This window comes from Cetorhinus maximus, chromosome 15 (assembly GCF_964194155.1).
Source record: "Cetorhinus maximus chromosome 15, sCetMax3.hap1.1, whole genome shotgun sequence".
NCBI classification, from domain to species: Eukaryota; Metazoa; Chordata; class Chondrichthyes; order Lamniformes; family Cetorhinidae; genus Cetorhinus; species Cetorhinus maximus.
The window spans coordinates 75,121,138-75,134,659 of record NC_135893.1 but is presented as its reverse complement, the minus strand read 5'-3'; the positions used below and the strand labels follow the sequence as shown (position 1 = coordinate 75,134,659).

Genomic DNA, 13,522 nt, shown 5'->3' with positions numbered 1-13,522 from the left:
GGGCAGAATTTTCTGCCTGCTGGGCGGGCGGGCCCGGCCCAATCTCCGGCAGGCGGGGAGACGATCCCTGCTGCCATTTTACGTGGGCGAGCCAATTAAGGCCTGCCCGGCGGGAAGCACTATGCAAAATTCTGCTCTAAGAGTAAGGAAATCTTGCTAGAATTATATTGGACTTCGGTGAGACCACATCTGGAGTATTTTGTACAGTTTTGGTCTCCTTAATTAAGAAAGGATATAATTGTATTAGAAGCAGTTCAGAGGTTTACTTGACTTGTTGCTGTGACGAAAGGGTTATTTATGAGGTAAGGTTGGAGAGGTAGGGCCTGTATCTATTTGAGTTTAGAAGAATGAGAGGTGATCTTATTGAAACATATAGGATTCTGAGGGGACTTGACAGGGTGGATGCTGAAAAGATGTTTCCCCTTATGGGAGAGGCTAGAACTAGGGAACACTGTTTCAAAATAAGGGACCTCCCAGTTTAGAAGAATGAGAGGTGATCTTATTGAAACATATAGGATTCTGAGGGGACTTGACAGGGTGGATGCTGAAAAGATGTTTCCCCTTATGGGAGAGGCTAGAACTAGGGAACACTGTTTCAAAATAAGGGACCTCCCATTTAAAGAGGAGGTGAGGAGAAATCTTCTCTCTGAGTGTCATTGGTCTTTGGAATTCTCTTCCCCAGAGAGCAGTTGAGGCAGCATCTTTGAATATATTTAAGGCTGAGTTAGATAGATTCTTGGCTGCCAAAGGAGTCAAAGGGTTTAGGGAGTAGACAGGAAAGTGGAATTGAGGCCATAATTAGATCAGCCACGATCTCATCAGATGGCGGAAAACGTTCAAGAGGCCGAATGGCCTGCTCCTAATTCATATGTATGTATGCACGTTTGTATTTTGGTTAATAACCAAGGATTTGGGCCTTCCTTGCATTTGTCTGATCATGTATATTTGAGGGCTTGGAGTGGAATTTTGAGCAGAGGTATCCTGGACTAGTTGGAGGTCTCTATCTTTTTATTGGCACTCCCAGGTGGTGGATGGGAATGGGGAAGGAAATTTTTCAGACATGGGGATGAATCCTGGAAGATGTAAGTGAGGACATATAGACCTGATGGCATTTTCATCCACAGTAATATAACATGTAAAAATATCTCATGGCACTCTTTGAAACAAAAAGAAAAGAGAGTTTGCATCCTGGCCAACACTCATCCCTAAACCAATACAACCAAAACCGATCATTTACCTCTGATGCTATGCACAAATTGACCAAATAATTTGTTTACATAACAGTAATATCACTTCAAAAGTAATTAATTAGTCGTGAAGCAATTTGAGACACTGAGGATGTGAAGGGCTTCTGCAAGTTCTGGAGCATGGTCCCTCTTTCGGCTTTTCCCATGTTACATGGGGGTCACCAGAATTCTGGCTCATCACCTTCATATCAACCATCATTTTTGAAATTGGGTGGTTTTACAGCCAGTTGCCCTTCCTGCCGCCAACCCTCTCCATTTATTTGGGCTGGGACCAGCACCGATACACAATGGCTTGTCTGCACCATTGGCTGGGTTCTTTGGTAGTCAACAAGTCTTGGAGTGGAAATTGAACCCGGGGCCTTCTGGCTCAGAGGCAGGAGAGTTATCTATGGAACCTCAAGCACCCCATACAAGTTCTGCAGCGTATCTTGCTTATAAAAACATTACTGATTGTATCAGCTCTTTAGCAAGACAGAGTTGTGCAAAACAAGTAAAACACAAAAGTGCAATAGTATTATCAGTTTACCTTTAATCACTGTAAGCACAGTTTGGGGTTGGTCCAAAGAAATTGCCAATCCTAAAGCCTTTACATATTTCTTCTCATGCAATAAATTAGATAATTCTTGATGCCTTAAAATAGAAAGATCATTTTTATCAATGGCATGCAAGATTGTTTAAACCTTGTGAACATTACTGATTAAAAGGCAGGGTGGAAAAAAAAAACATACATTGTGTCTTGCTATTAAAAAGGTCACCCTTCACATATAAAACAAAAACAGAATTACTTGGAAAAACTCAGCAGGTCTGGCAGCATCGGTGGATCCACCGATGCTGCCAGACCTGCTGAGTTTTTCCAGGTAATTCTGTTTTTGTTTTGGATTTCCAGCATCCGCAGTAGCTTTTTGTTTTTATCACCCTTCACATATGTTCATCCAAACAATTGTCATCAACACAAACACAAAAGTACCAACAGTTAACACTCAAGTCTTAAGTTCTTCCTCCCTCTAGCGATGAAAAGAAAGTATTTCTGTAATAATTAAAGCAAACCTATCATTCTTATTCACTTATGGATGGAAGAACAGGTGAACATATGAAAGACCTCTTTGTCGCTCTTAGTTTCTCAGATTGCGATAGTATTCACTATGGATTTTACAAGTTTAAGGGGGCATCTCATTCTGAGCAAAAATTGCTTTAAAACAAGCACTGGGTAATCAGAATTTTTAAAAAAAAAAATGTCACGACTCAAATCAACTACAAGAGTGCCTCAATTACCAACAGTGGAGAAAATATTTATTCTGCATGCAGACAAATAAGTTAAAAAAAAACTTTAGTCTCTTTGGCTTAATAACATTGCTCCTCCCTTGTCAAACATAGTGGTGATTATAGCTTGAGAAGTCACTGCATTCTGAATGAAAACAACTCAGCGAATAATCTTTGGAAAGTTAATCATCATGTGTCAATGTGGAAGTATGTTGACATGACACACTTGGTCCAAATTAATTCATTCACTAGATAGCCCAATTATTTCTAAACTGGTTCCACAGTCTTCAACTCCACTGCATATAGGAGCACAGAATACAAAAGCAAGAGAGCAATATTCAACTTACGTAGGATCTTCAGATCAAGCGTTATATACAGTTTTGGGTGCCCGATTAGAGGAAGTTGACAAAAGCAACAGAAAAGCTGTAACATAGGCTCAATTCAATGTCACAAGGGATGAGGAGTTACAGTTATGAAAAGAGATGAGAATTTAGGGGCTTGTTACTGGAATTCAGAAGATTAAGGGGTGCCTTGATGGATATTATGAAAGGTTACGATAGAGTAAATAGTGACAGGATTGGTTGGTAAGAGAGTAAGAGGATTTGTAAAATAATTAGAAAAATGATTAAAGGGTGGTTACAATATATTCCTTTACACAGAATGGGTTTGAATATGGAATCCTTTGGCACAAATCATTGTAGAACACAGGAGTACCTGCAAAATGAAGACAGTTCCACAAAAGGATCTGAAGCAAGACAATGGTATTAGACTAGATGGCTCTAGTGCAGATACATAGTGACACGGAGTTGGCTGGGTTGCTTTTGCACTATAACCTTTGATGTTTGAATCTACATTTCCTGCCCTGCTACACTGTGTTTGTAGCAAAAAGACAATTGATTGGTTCCTTTCTCTAGCAGCAGTACTATTCAGAAGTAGGTGTCACACTATTTTCCTTTTCTTCTTTTGGGCTTAACTTGCAAGTTTTGCAGTCAGAAACCAAAATCCTACCATTACATTGTGGGGATGGTTAACAGCTCACCCAGTTAGATTGGAATGCTTTAAGAAGAAGGTCCCACCAGCACCTTCTCAGGGCAACAAAGGATGGTCAGTAAATGTAGCCATGTCAATGTCAGCCCCATCACTGGAGCAAATAATGGAAAAAACATAAGGTTCCAAGATGGATATTTATGTCGATGGGTGGCACCAGCAGCAGTGGTGACAAATAGAACAGATAGCGGGCTAACAGCACAGACCTGACTGGAGGCACCAGAAGCTGCAGCGTATCTTCCACAGTGTGTTTCCAAAAAAAAAAAGTGAATAGTTCCATAGGACAGCAGGTAATTGATTGGTTGATGGGTATTAAGATTTTTAAGATAGGGCTCATTTCTAGAGGAGTACAATTGAAAAGTAGGAAATTACACTAAATCTGTATCAACTCTTGGTTAGACCAAATTTACAGTAATGCATGCAGCTCTGGTTGCTGTATGATATATAGGATAAAGAAGCACTGGACAGGATGCAGGGAAGATTTACAAGGATGATACCAAAAATGCATGGGTTTACATATCAGGAAAGGATTGACAGGCGGGTCTCTTTTACTTATACAAAAAATTGAAAGGTTTTGATAGAGTGGATACAGAGAGAATGTTTCCATTTATAGAGAAGAGCATACATTTGTATCTACATTTGTCCCAAGAAATCCAATAGGGAATTCAGAAGAAACTTCTGTATCCCAACAACAGTGAGAATGTGGAACTTGCTACCACAGGGAGTGGTCAAAGTGAATGGCATAGATGCATTTAAGGGGAAGCCAGAGAAGCATTGAGGGAGAAGGGAACAGTGGGTTACGTGGATACTACTTAGATGAGGTAAGATGGGAAGTGGCCCGAGTGAAGCACAAGGGTCGGCATGGGCTTATTGGGCCAAATGGCCTGTTTCTTTGTTGAATATCACATATAATCCAATGTGGCGTTACATGAACTCAGTAAGAACACTACAATTAGCTTCAATACTTCTTAATTAGGGAAGGAAAAGTCTTTATTCCTGCCCCTTATCATTATTCAGTGATTCCTTTTGGAAAGCATGTGCAGATGTCAGTTGGCAGTAAGTTCTCCGATACCCCCACGGTTAATAATCTACCGACATTCACTGTCCAGGCTAACACCTAAAACATATAACTGAATATGGTATGAAACGGTAACCTGAGCTCATGGAACCAGACACCAACAACAATCAGGGCTTCTCCGAGAAGAAAGGACAAGAAAGAAGAAACATTAGACTATTAGTAATTAAAGACAATTATTCTTTATGTATTAATGGTTGTCCTGCAAGAAAATCAAACTAACTTCATTGAAATTCCAGATTTCTATGCACTAAGTACCAACCCTTATCTAAGATTAGGCTACAAAGCTTAAGGGGCTCACCAAGGGAGTTTGTGGGTGCTCTCAGGTGACTGTAGATATTCAATTTGGAACTTGTTTTACTATAAAAAAATTTAAAAATGACTCAGTTTTTCTTGTAAAGGGAATGCAAGGAAAAATTGCCTGGAATACTGTATTTTAATGTAAGTGAATTAAAGACACTTTCTCTTCTTGATCGAGAGCAAGGTGGAGCGTGATGCCATGTATGAGGTTTCATTCTGCTTTGCTCTCAAGTCAAGCTGGACCCCTATTTCAGCATACAGACCTGTACAATTTCACCATAGGTGTGAAGCAGAACCGTGACTAAGCTAAGCCTGTCTAAAAGGAAACTTACTTCAAAATTTGCTCTTCCTGTTTGGCCTGCTCTTCAGCAAGTTCTATCTCCGTAACATCCTGAAACAGACAAAAGAACATTTTATTAGGATGAATGAATCTTTTCCATTTTGAAAGCAGAAAGAACAACAAACGGATCCACTTCATTCTTTCCATCTCCTTTCTCTGTCCTACAATTACAAAGTAGCTTGACCGAGATGAAAAGTTACAGTGGAGATACTGATAGTATCTATCCTTCTGAAATTCTGCTTGATCCTCCAAAATGCACAACAGGGAGAAAATGGGGAAAATTTGTTTCTAATTATTTTCTCTTTTGTGAAGTATGCTGTTGTAGGGAATTAAAATGCTTTCTATTCTGGCTATTTGATGTTGGCATCAAGATGCGGGTCCAGTACAGCAAGACTGACACAGAACAAAGCTCCTGCCCTTTTGGTCCAGCTTATTGCTCATGAGTCTCTCATGAGATCGCTGATTTACTGTATTTAGGAAGTTAGGTCAGTTTAGTGCTGCAGTTCCAAGCTAGAAGCTGGATTGACAGAGCCCAGCAAGATTGACAGAGCCCAACAAGTACATCAGCTGTCAGGGCAGATATTTGTCCATTTAATCATGGCCAGATTCAAGCTAAGGTCCCAGAGGTAAGACGCCTAAACTACTGTACCACACGGTCATCTTGTGCAATTAAGAAAGAAATTCCATCTCACTGTAAAACATCAAAAGTATTTGATGAGAGTTTTGCCTCTGCAATGTACGCTGCAGTAGTAGAGGACTGGTCCAATCCCACCACAGGAATGAATATCATTGGCAACTGTGATTCCCTTGCTCCTTCTCCATGAGTATGATAGCAGAAATAGATATGTAAAAAAAGAACAACTGTAGGGCTGTTAAAAACACAATTTTTAACAAGTTTCGCATAGCTGGCTCATCAGAATTACTACCAGTGATTTAGTTCAGCATACCTTCCAGATAATTATGCACGAGTCTGTGGCTCCAGTGACAACCAAATCATCTTTCTTGTTACAATGGAGGCCCCACACCTTATCCTCGTGGGCATCTAAAGTTTTTACGCATTCATTGGTTTTGATGGTCCACAGTTTCAGTAGCCCATCAGATCCACTGCAGATAAAACAAACATTTAAGAATGCTGAGAAAGTGCTAATTTACATTGAAATTATATCATTAATTTTTGCTGTAAACTTTGCTGCAATGGCAACCAAAAAGGTTAATTGCAGCAAGAATGAATTCATATGTTTTTGCAGTGTAGCCACCCAAAAGATTCTCCCCTTCTCCTACTGAGGTAATTTTCAATGGGTGCAAACTAACCTCCAGAATTCAGGGAGATTTGGACCTAGGCAGGGAAAGGCTTGAGGGGGAAGAGAGGAGAGAGAAGTTAGAGGGGGGTGTGGGGTGGCGCGGGGGCAAGAAGGGGAGGCATAGGAGAGGGAAAGGGTGAGAACAGGTGAAGGAAGGGGAAGGGGGAAAAGGTGAAGCAAAGGAAAGGTGGAAGAAGGTGAAGGAAAGAGAAGGGGGAGGTGATTGAGAGTGAAAGGGTCGGGGGGGGGGAGAATAAGTTACAATATTTAAGGAGTTTCCTGCCTGTGTTGATGAGATTTCTTCATTCTGAACATCACTTATTTCTCCAGGTTTGTCCTTAAGATAAAACATTATGCTATAATGCAAACAGGTATTGCAGCTAAATGTGGTCATTTTTACAGCGTGATTATCCATAAGACTGGGTTGATTTCTCACCATATTGGATGAAAGAATAGGAGAATTGTATATCCAAAGTTGCAGGTAACATTGTTGGGAGGCACATTGAGTTGTGTGGATAGAAGCACAAAGTTTGAAAGATGGCAGACAAACCAAATAAGTGGGCAAAACTATGGCAGATGGAGTTCAATGTGAGAAAGTGCGAGGTCATCCACTCCTATCTGAGATGGATACGTTTTTTTATATTTTTTAATGGTGCTGTGCAGAAGCAAAATGATTGGGTGTACAAATCACTAAAAGCCTGCACCGGGGTACAAAAAGTAATTGAAAGCACTTCAGCTCTACAGGGCCTTAGTCAGCTCCCACCTGAAGTACTGCGTTCACTGTTTTGGGCATCAAATCTCAGAAAAGATATCGGGCTTGAAAGCAGTACTGTGTAGATTCACCAAAATGATACAAGAGCAAAATACGGCAAACGCTGGTAATCTGAAATAAAAACACATCATGCTGGAAATACTCAGCAGGTCTGGCCTTTACAGAGAGAAAAGCAGAGTTAATGTTTCAGGACTGCGACATTTCATCAGAACCCAGAAAAGTTAGAAATGTAATAGGCTTTTGAGCATGGGGAGGTCTAGGACAGGGTGGAAGACAGGAAAGATTGAATTACAGCAGAGTTAGTTGTGTAGAACCCAAGGGAGTGGGGATGGTGCAAGAAAAGAAGCAACGAAACATAAGCAGTACCTAGAGTTGGTGTGCTGCTGTTTGAAAGTTAAAAACAAGAGGAAAACCGAAAGATGCAAACAAAATGGAGGCAGAGATTACAGTCTGAAATTGTTGAACTCCATGTTGAATCCAGAAGGCTGTAAAGTGCCTAATCGAAAGATGAGATGCTGTTCCTCGAGCTTGTGTTGAGCTTTGTTGGAATACTGCAATGGACTGAGGACAGCGAGGTCAGAGTCAGACCAGGGCGAATCTCCCCAATGTAGAACAAATCGCATTGTGAGCAGTGAATACTGTGCAGTAAATTGAAGGAAGTACTCTGTAAACGTAAACTGCTGTTTCACTTGGAAAGAGTGCTTGGTGTCTTGGACGGTGAGAGAGGAGGTAAAGGAGGTTTTGCACCTCTTACACCTGCAAGGGAAGTTGCCGTAGGAAGGGGATGAGGTGTTAAGGGATGACTGAGGAGTGTACCAAGGTATCACAGAGGGAATAATCCCTTTGGAATATTGAAAGGGGAGGTGTGTTTGGTGGTGGCATCATGCAGGAGTTCGCAAAAATGGTGGAGGATGATCCACTGGATATGGAATCTGGGGGGAGTGGAAGATGAGGACAAAGGGAACCCTTTTGTTGTTCTGGGAGTGGGAGGGTGGGAGGCGGCAGTGGGTGGGGGGGATGGGAGGGGGAAAGGGTGACATTAGAAGTGCGGGAAATGGAACGACTATGGTAAAGGATCCTGTCAACCACAGTGGGGGGAATCTTCGGCTGAGGAAAAAGGAAGACATATTGGAAGTGCTAGTACGAAAGCTTGTGTCATCCGAACAGACGCGATGGAGTTGAAGAAATTGGGAGCATGCAAGTGCAGACAATGCAATACCTTCCTTCTTATCTCCTCTATCCTCACCATCCAAGACCCCAGACACTCCTTCTAAGTGAAACAACAATGTATGTGTACTTCTTTAGACAAAGCGGTCTGCTCTACATTGGGGAGACCAAATGCAGATTGGGTGACAGCTTAGCAGAACATCTCTGATCAGTCTGCAAGCATGACTCTGAATTTCTGGTTGCCTGACTCCTTCACCTTGCTCTGACTCTGACCTCTGTCTTCAGTCCATTGCAGTGTTTCAATAATGCCCAACACAAGCTCGAGGAACAGCACCTCATCTTTCGATTAGACATGTTACAGCCTTCTGGGCTCAACATTGAGTTCAACAATTTCAGACCAGACGTTGTCAGACTTGTTGAACGTTACCAGTGTTTTCTGTCTTCATTTCATCAGATTGATACCAGGCTCAAAGGTTTAAGTTATGAAGCCAGGTCACAAAAAATTGGCTTGTGCTCCTTGAGATTAGAAGGTTAAATGGGGATCTAATCAGTGTACTTAAAACAATTAAGAGACTCAATTGACACAGAGAAACTATTTCCTCTGGTTAGAGCGAGGTCATTTAGGGTTTAAAACAGGAAGCACTTTATCCACAAAGGTGGAAATCTGAAACTCGCTCCCACAAAAGGCTGTGGATGTTGGGTCAATTTAAATTCTAAAGGCTGAAATTGGGAGATTATTGTTCAGCAAGGGTATTGAGGGACGTGGAACAAAGGCAGATAAATGGAGTTGTGGTTTAGATCATTTATGATCTAAGTGAATTGTGGAGCAGGCTCAAGGCTATATGGCCTTCTGTTCCCAAGATTCCAATGCATTTTGGAATGGAATGTTGTGACACACCCGCTGTGGTTAATATTTGTCCGCAGATTTTATCAAGGTACCTTGTCAACAGCTGAGTTCCACGACTGACAAAAATCGTTTTCAGTACTGAAGCATCATGGCCTTCAAACGTCTGAGAATGCAAACAGTTAATGAAAAGCAACTCATCATGTAACAAACAGAGCTGTTCCATGTAATCAGGACAGCCACAAAAAACCCTTGAATAATTATCTATTGCTACAAACGTGACTCAGTCAGTGCAAATCAAATAGGGATGAAGGGAATTTGCACAAGAGTTCATAAACCAATAAATAGATTGGTGGCACAGCTATACTGGAGAAGAGCACGGAATAGTGCCAATGATTTTATACAGTTAGGCAGACGGTTGAGCAACCAACTCAAGTCAATATAGCTATCTTAAAATATCTGTTATGGCCGGGGGTGGTAAATGCCAAGCTGCCCAAATCCCAAGGGAAACCTGAAGCAGCTGCCACAACTATTTGCAACTTGTACTTATTTCGAGATGCAGGCTTTGAAGGCCACTGAGGCTTAGCGAGTTTTACAAAACTAAATTAAACATTTATTAAATCAAAGAAAAAATGTTAAGCAGATACATAGGTCTACAAATTACTACTATGATAACTCCTAGCTCCCCTAATTAATTTAATTCCCAGTTACACCTCCGTTAAGGAAACAGTAAAACACATATATTTTAAAAGACCCAGACAAAGTAACATGATACCCTGAGCAGTCGAATTCAAAGTGAGTGTTCTTAACTTCAGTTCTTAAGAAAAGCAGTTTGAGGCTTAGAGGCTAGAGGCTTTTCACACTATTTAGATCTTAGAATGCCTTCTTTTCTACACACAACCTCATCTGCTTTATACAGATTTCCCCTTTGAATGCAAATTCTCATTGTTCACTATGTCTTTGGACTTTACCTCTCTAATAATAAAAATCTATCATAGTACCAATTTTACCAGTAATCGATGGGAAAAATAAACACTGTTTCTTAACTTCTGTTATTAGCACCCCAAAGCCCTAATTTTACATTTTTTTTTGTGGTACTTAATCAAATGCCTTTTGAAAATCCAAATGCACTGCATCCACTGACTCTCTTTAACTACACTGCCATATGGTACAAACATCCACATTGTTATGAAACATTAAATTCTGACTCACTGAGCAATATAATAGGAGCCAGTCACAGACAACAAATGCAGCTCTTTCATGCTACGCTGGTCAGAAACAATAGCATTTTACCTTGTTCCTAAAAGGCTTTTGCAGAGGAAGAGGAAGTGCAAACTTGGCATTTGATGCCAATTATGCCAAAAACTAGGTTATATTGTGGATTGGAATAGGTTTCTTCTACATGCTTGGTAACCAAACAATACCACATTAACATCAAAATACTATTTGACATGAACAAAAAATGGGAGTGCCAGGAATTTTTGCAAGAAAATAAATAGTTGACAATTCAAACAAAGGGACATTCAACGTTAACCTTTCAACGTTCATCACTTATCTGTACTTAGGGTTTCTGCGTCACACCTAGACAACTTCAAAGAGAATGCACACTGGGCTCAAGTATCGGTGACAATTTCATTTCATCATCCTTGTGGCTGTCCAGGATTATATCCAGAAACTAGGGTTTTAACCCAGTGTACCCCTCAGGAATTGGATAGGTGGCGGTGGAGGGGGTGCGAGAAGATAACAATGTGCCTGGAGGCTCACTGTACCATTCCCAAACTGATCACCATGCATGCCACTTTAGCTGGATATTTTCTGGCTTTCGCACAGCTGCCCACTCCAAAAAGAGGCAAAGTTGAGGTTCAGTCAGGTCACTGCTATGTGCACGTGATTAAAACTTTAGATTGACTAAGCTCCACACAGTGCCTGGCTGGCCACAGGCAGGAGGCCCAAGTAAATCTTTCAGTTTAAGGTTCCTTGTGGACCGGGGGAGTGGATGAGCTCTTCCTGTTCTCACAATAGCTTGCACTGCCCACCCACCACCCACCCCACAACCTCCCAACCTCTGGCACACCAGGCCGGTCTCCACCTTGCTCACTTATTCTGCCAGGGGATGTTCCCGTGGCCACACTCTTTCCTGCTGCCACTCTGCCTGCATGTCACACATTGGGGGTGTGTGTGTGTGTGTTTGTGCGTGTGTGCATGTGTGTGCACGCACTGGGAAGGTGCCATGAGAAAACAAGTAAATTGAGGCCCAGGGGTTAAAATAGTTCAGGCCATGTGGATGGCCATCCACTTCAACCCCATTGTCGCTGCTCTCCCCCAACTCTCGCCCTTTGATTTTAGCACAGTTAAAGATTCCAATTCCCTTTTTTAAATGGCCAGTGAAGATAACATAGAAGCCTGGTTGCTTTACCATATTATCTATATAATGTTTTCTACCTTTAAACAGTTGAAGTCCTGAAGTCCCCACAGTTTCACAGTGCCATCTGCTGAAGAGGTGGCTAGGATCTGGTCCATAGGAGAAAACTGGACAGACCAAATCCCACGATTGTGGCCTCGAAACACTCCCACAAGTGAGAAATCAGATGCTGACCAAAGCTTTGCTGTTCTGTCCTGGGAGCCTGTAGCCACTAGCTTGTCATTTGGAGAGACTACCACGCTGTTTATGTCCTATGAAATAATAAACAAATAGGTTACATTTAAGGACAAAGTACAGCTTCGTTTTCTGATGACTAGTTAGCAAAGAGTCCCATTATCAATGCAATATCCTTCATAATTATAACATAAAGTACCTGTAATGTATCAAAACACTCCAATGTGCTTCACAGAGGTTTAATGCCAAGCTAAAGGGGATATTATAAGGCATTAATTAAAGCTTTGTCAAAGAGATGGGCTTTGAGGAGGGTCTTTAAAGAGGGAAGGATGGTGCAGAAAGTTTAGGGGCAGAAGTCCAGAGCTGATGAATCTGAAGGCATGGCTGCCAATGGTGGAGTAAAGTAAGGGGGGGGTGGGGGTGTGTGTGTGTGTGTGCAGTAGGGGTTGGCCAGGGGAGAGGTTAAAGAAAAAAAACTGTAGGGCTGGTGGAGATTGCAAAAAGTGAGGGGCGGTGTTGGCGGAGAGGCCATGAGCATGGTAATCTTATACCTGATGTTTTGGAGGACCAGCAGCCATTATACATCAATGAAGGCATGGATGATGTATAAGCAAGACTTGGTTAAGCAGGATAGGATATGAGTAGCAGAGATTTGGATAAGTTGAAGTTTATGGATGATGGGAGGTCAGCCAGGAGAACGTTGGCGATGTCAACTCTGGAGATCACAAACGAATTGAAGGGAGTTTCAGCAGGAGTTGGGCTGAAATAGAAGTGAAGACAGACCTGGAAGTGGGCAGTTTGTAATGAAAAGGTTATAGGGTCAGATGCTTAGCTCAGTCAAGATTTCGAGAATGCAAATCATCTAGTTCGACTGGTGGCATAGGTATGGAGTTTCTGAGGCTGAGAGCAGTGATCTCAACCATCTCAAAACAAAACTGAGAAATTAGAACAGCCAGTTTGACCTCCCCTGTGGAAGGAATTGGACTGCTATCTGAAAAGAAAGAATATGCAAGAGGATTGGGACTAGGTAGAACGCTCTTTCAGAGAGCCAGTGAAACTTAATGGGCTGAATGGCCTCCTTCTGCACTGTAAAGATTCTGTGAAATCTCGGCCTCTCCAAGACTGGATGTCTGGCAAGCAGTCTTGACAGCGCAGGCAGTGGAGGGGAGGGGAAGCGGGTTGAGGAAGGTAGTGGGAAGGTCAAACAGGCTGTTCTAATCCTACATCTGTGGATGATGCCACCAAAGGGCAGAATGAAGATGGGAAAGAGAAGAGGGAACAAGGATACATTCTAGAGGAACTTGGGAGGCAATAGTGCACCAGCAGGAAGAAAAGCTATTACTGGAGATGTCTATCAAATAGTATGGAATGAGAATGGAATTAACCAAAGGCAGTCCCATTGTGCTGCAAACTTCTATTTCAGCAACCTGCAATTTCCCTTTTTTGATTCTTTCTTCAACAAAGCAGTGCATTCGTTGCTCCCAATGTGGTCTCCTCTACATTGGAGGGACCAAACGTAAACTGGGCGACCGCTTTGCAGAACACCTGTGGTCTGTCCGCAAGAAAGACCCAA

The 13,522-nt window shown here is 41.9% G+C and overlaps 1 protein-coding gene across 1 annotated transcript in view; it reads right to left on the bottom strand.

Moving 5' to 3' along the window:
* The window catches only part of tbl3 (transducin beta like 3), a 64,940-nt gene that overhangs the window by 17,601 nt on the left and 33,817 nt on the right, over positions 1-13,522 (bottom strand). The window contains exons 15-19 of the mRNA XM_078558662.1: positions 11,796-12,026; positions 9,449-9,519; positions 6,217-6,373; positions 5,262-5,320; positions 1,774-1,877 (exon numbers count right to left, since the gene is read on the bottom strand). Coding sequence (XP_078414788.1) covers positions 1,774-1,877; positions 5,262-5,320; positions 6,217-6,373; positions 9,449-9,519; positions 11,796-12,026 — 622 coding nt within the window. The remainder of the gene's footprint in view (positions 1-1,773; positions 1,878-5,261; positions 5,321-6,216; positions 6,374-9,448; positions 9,520-11,795; positions 12,027-13,522) is intronic.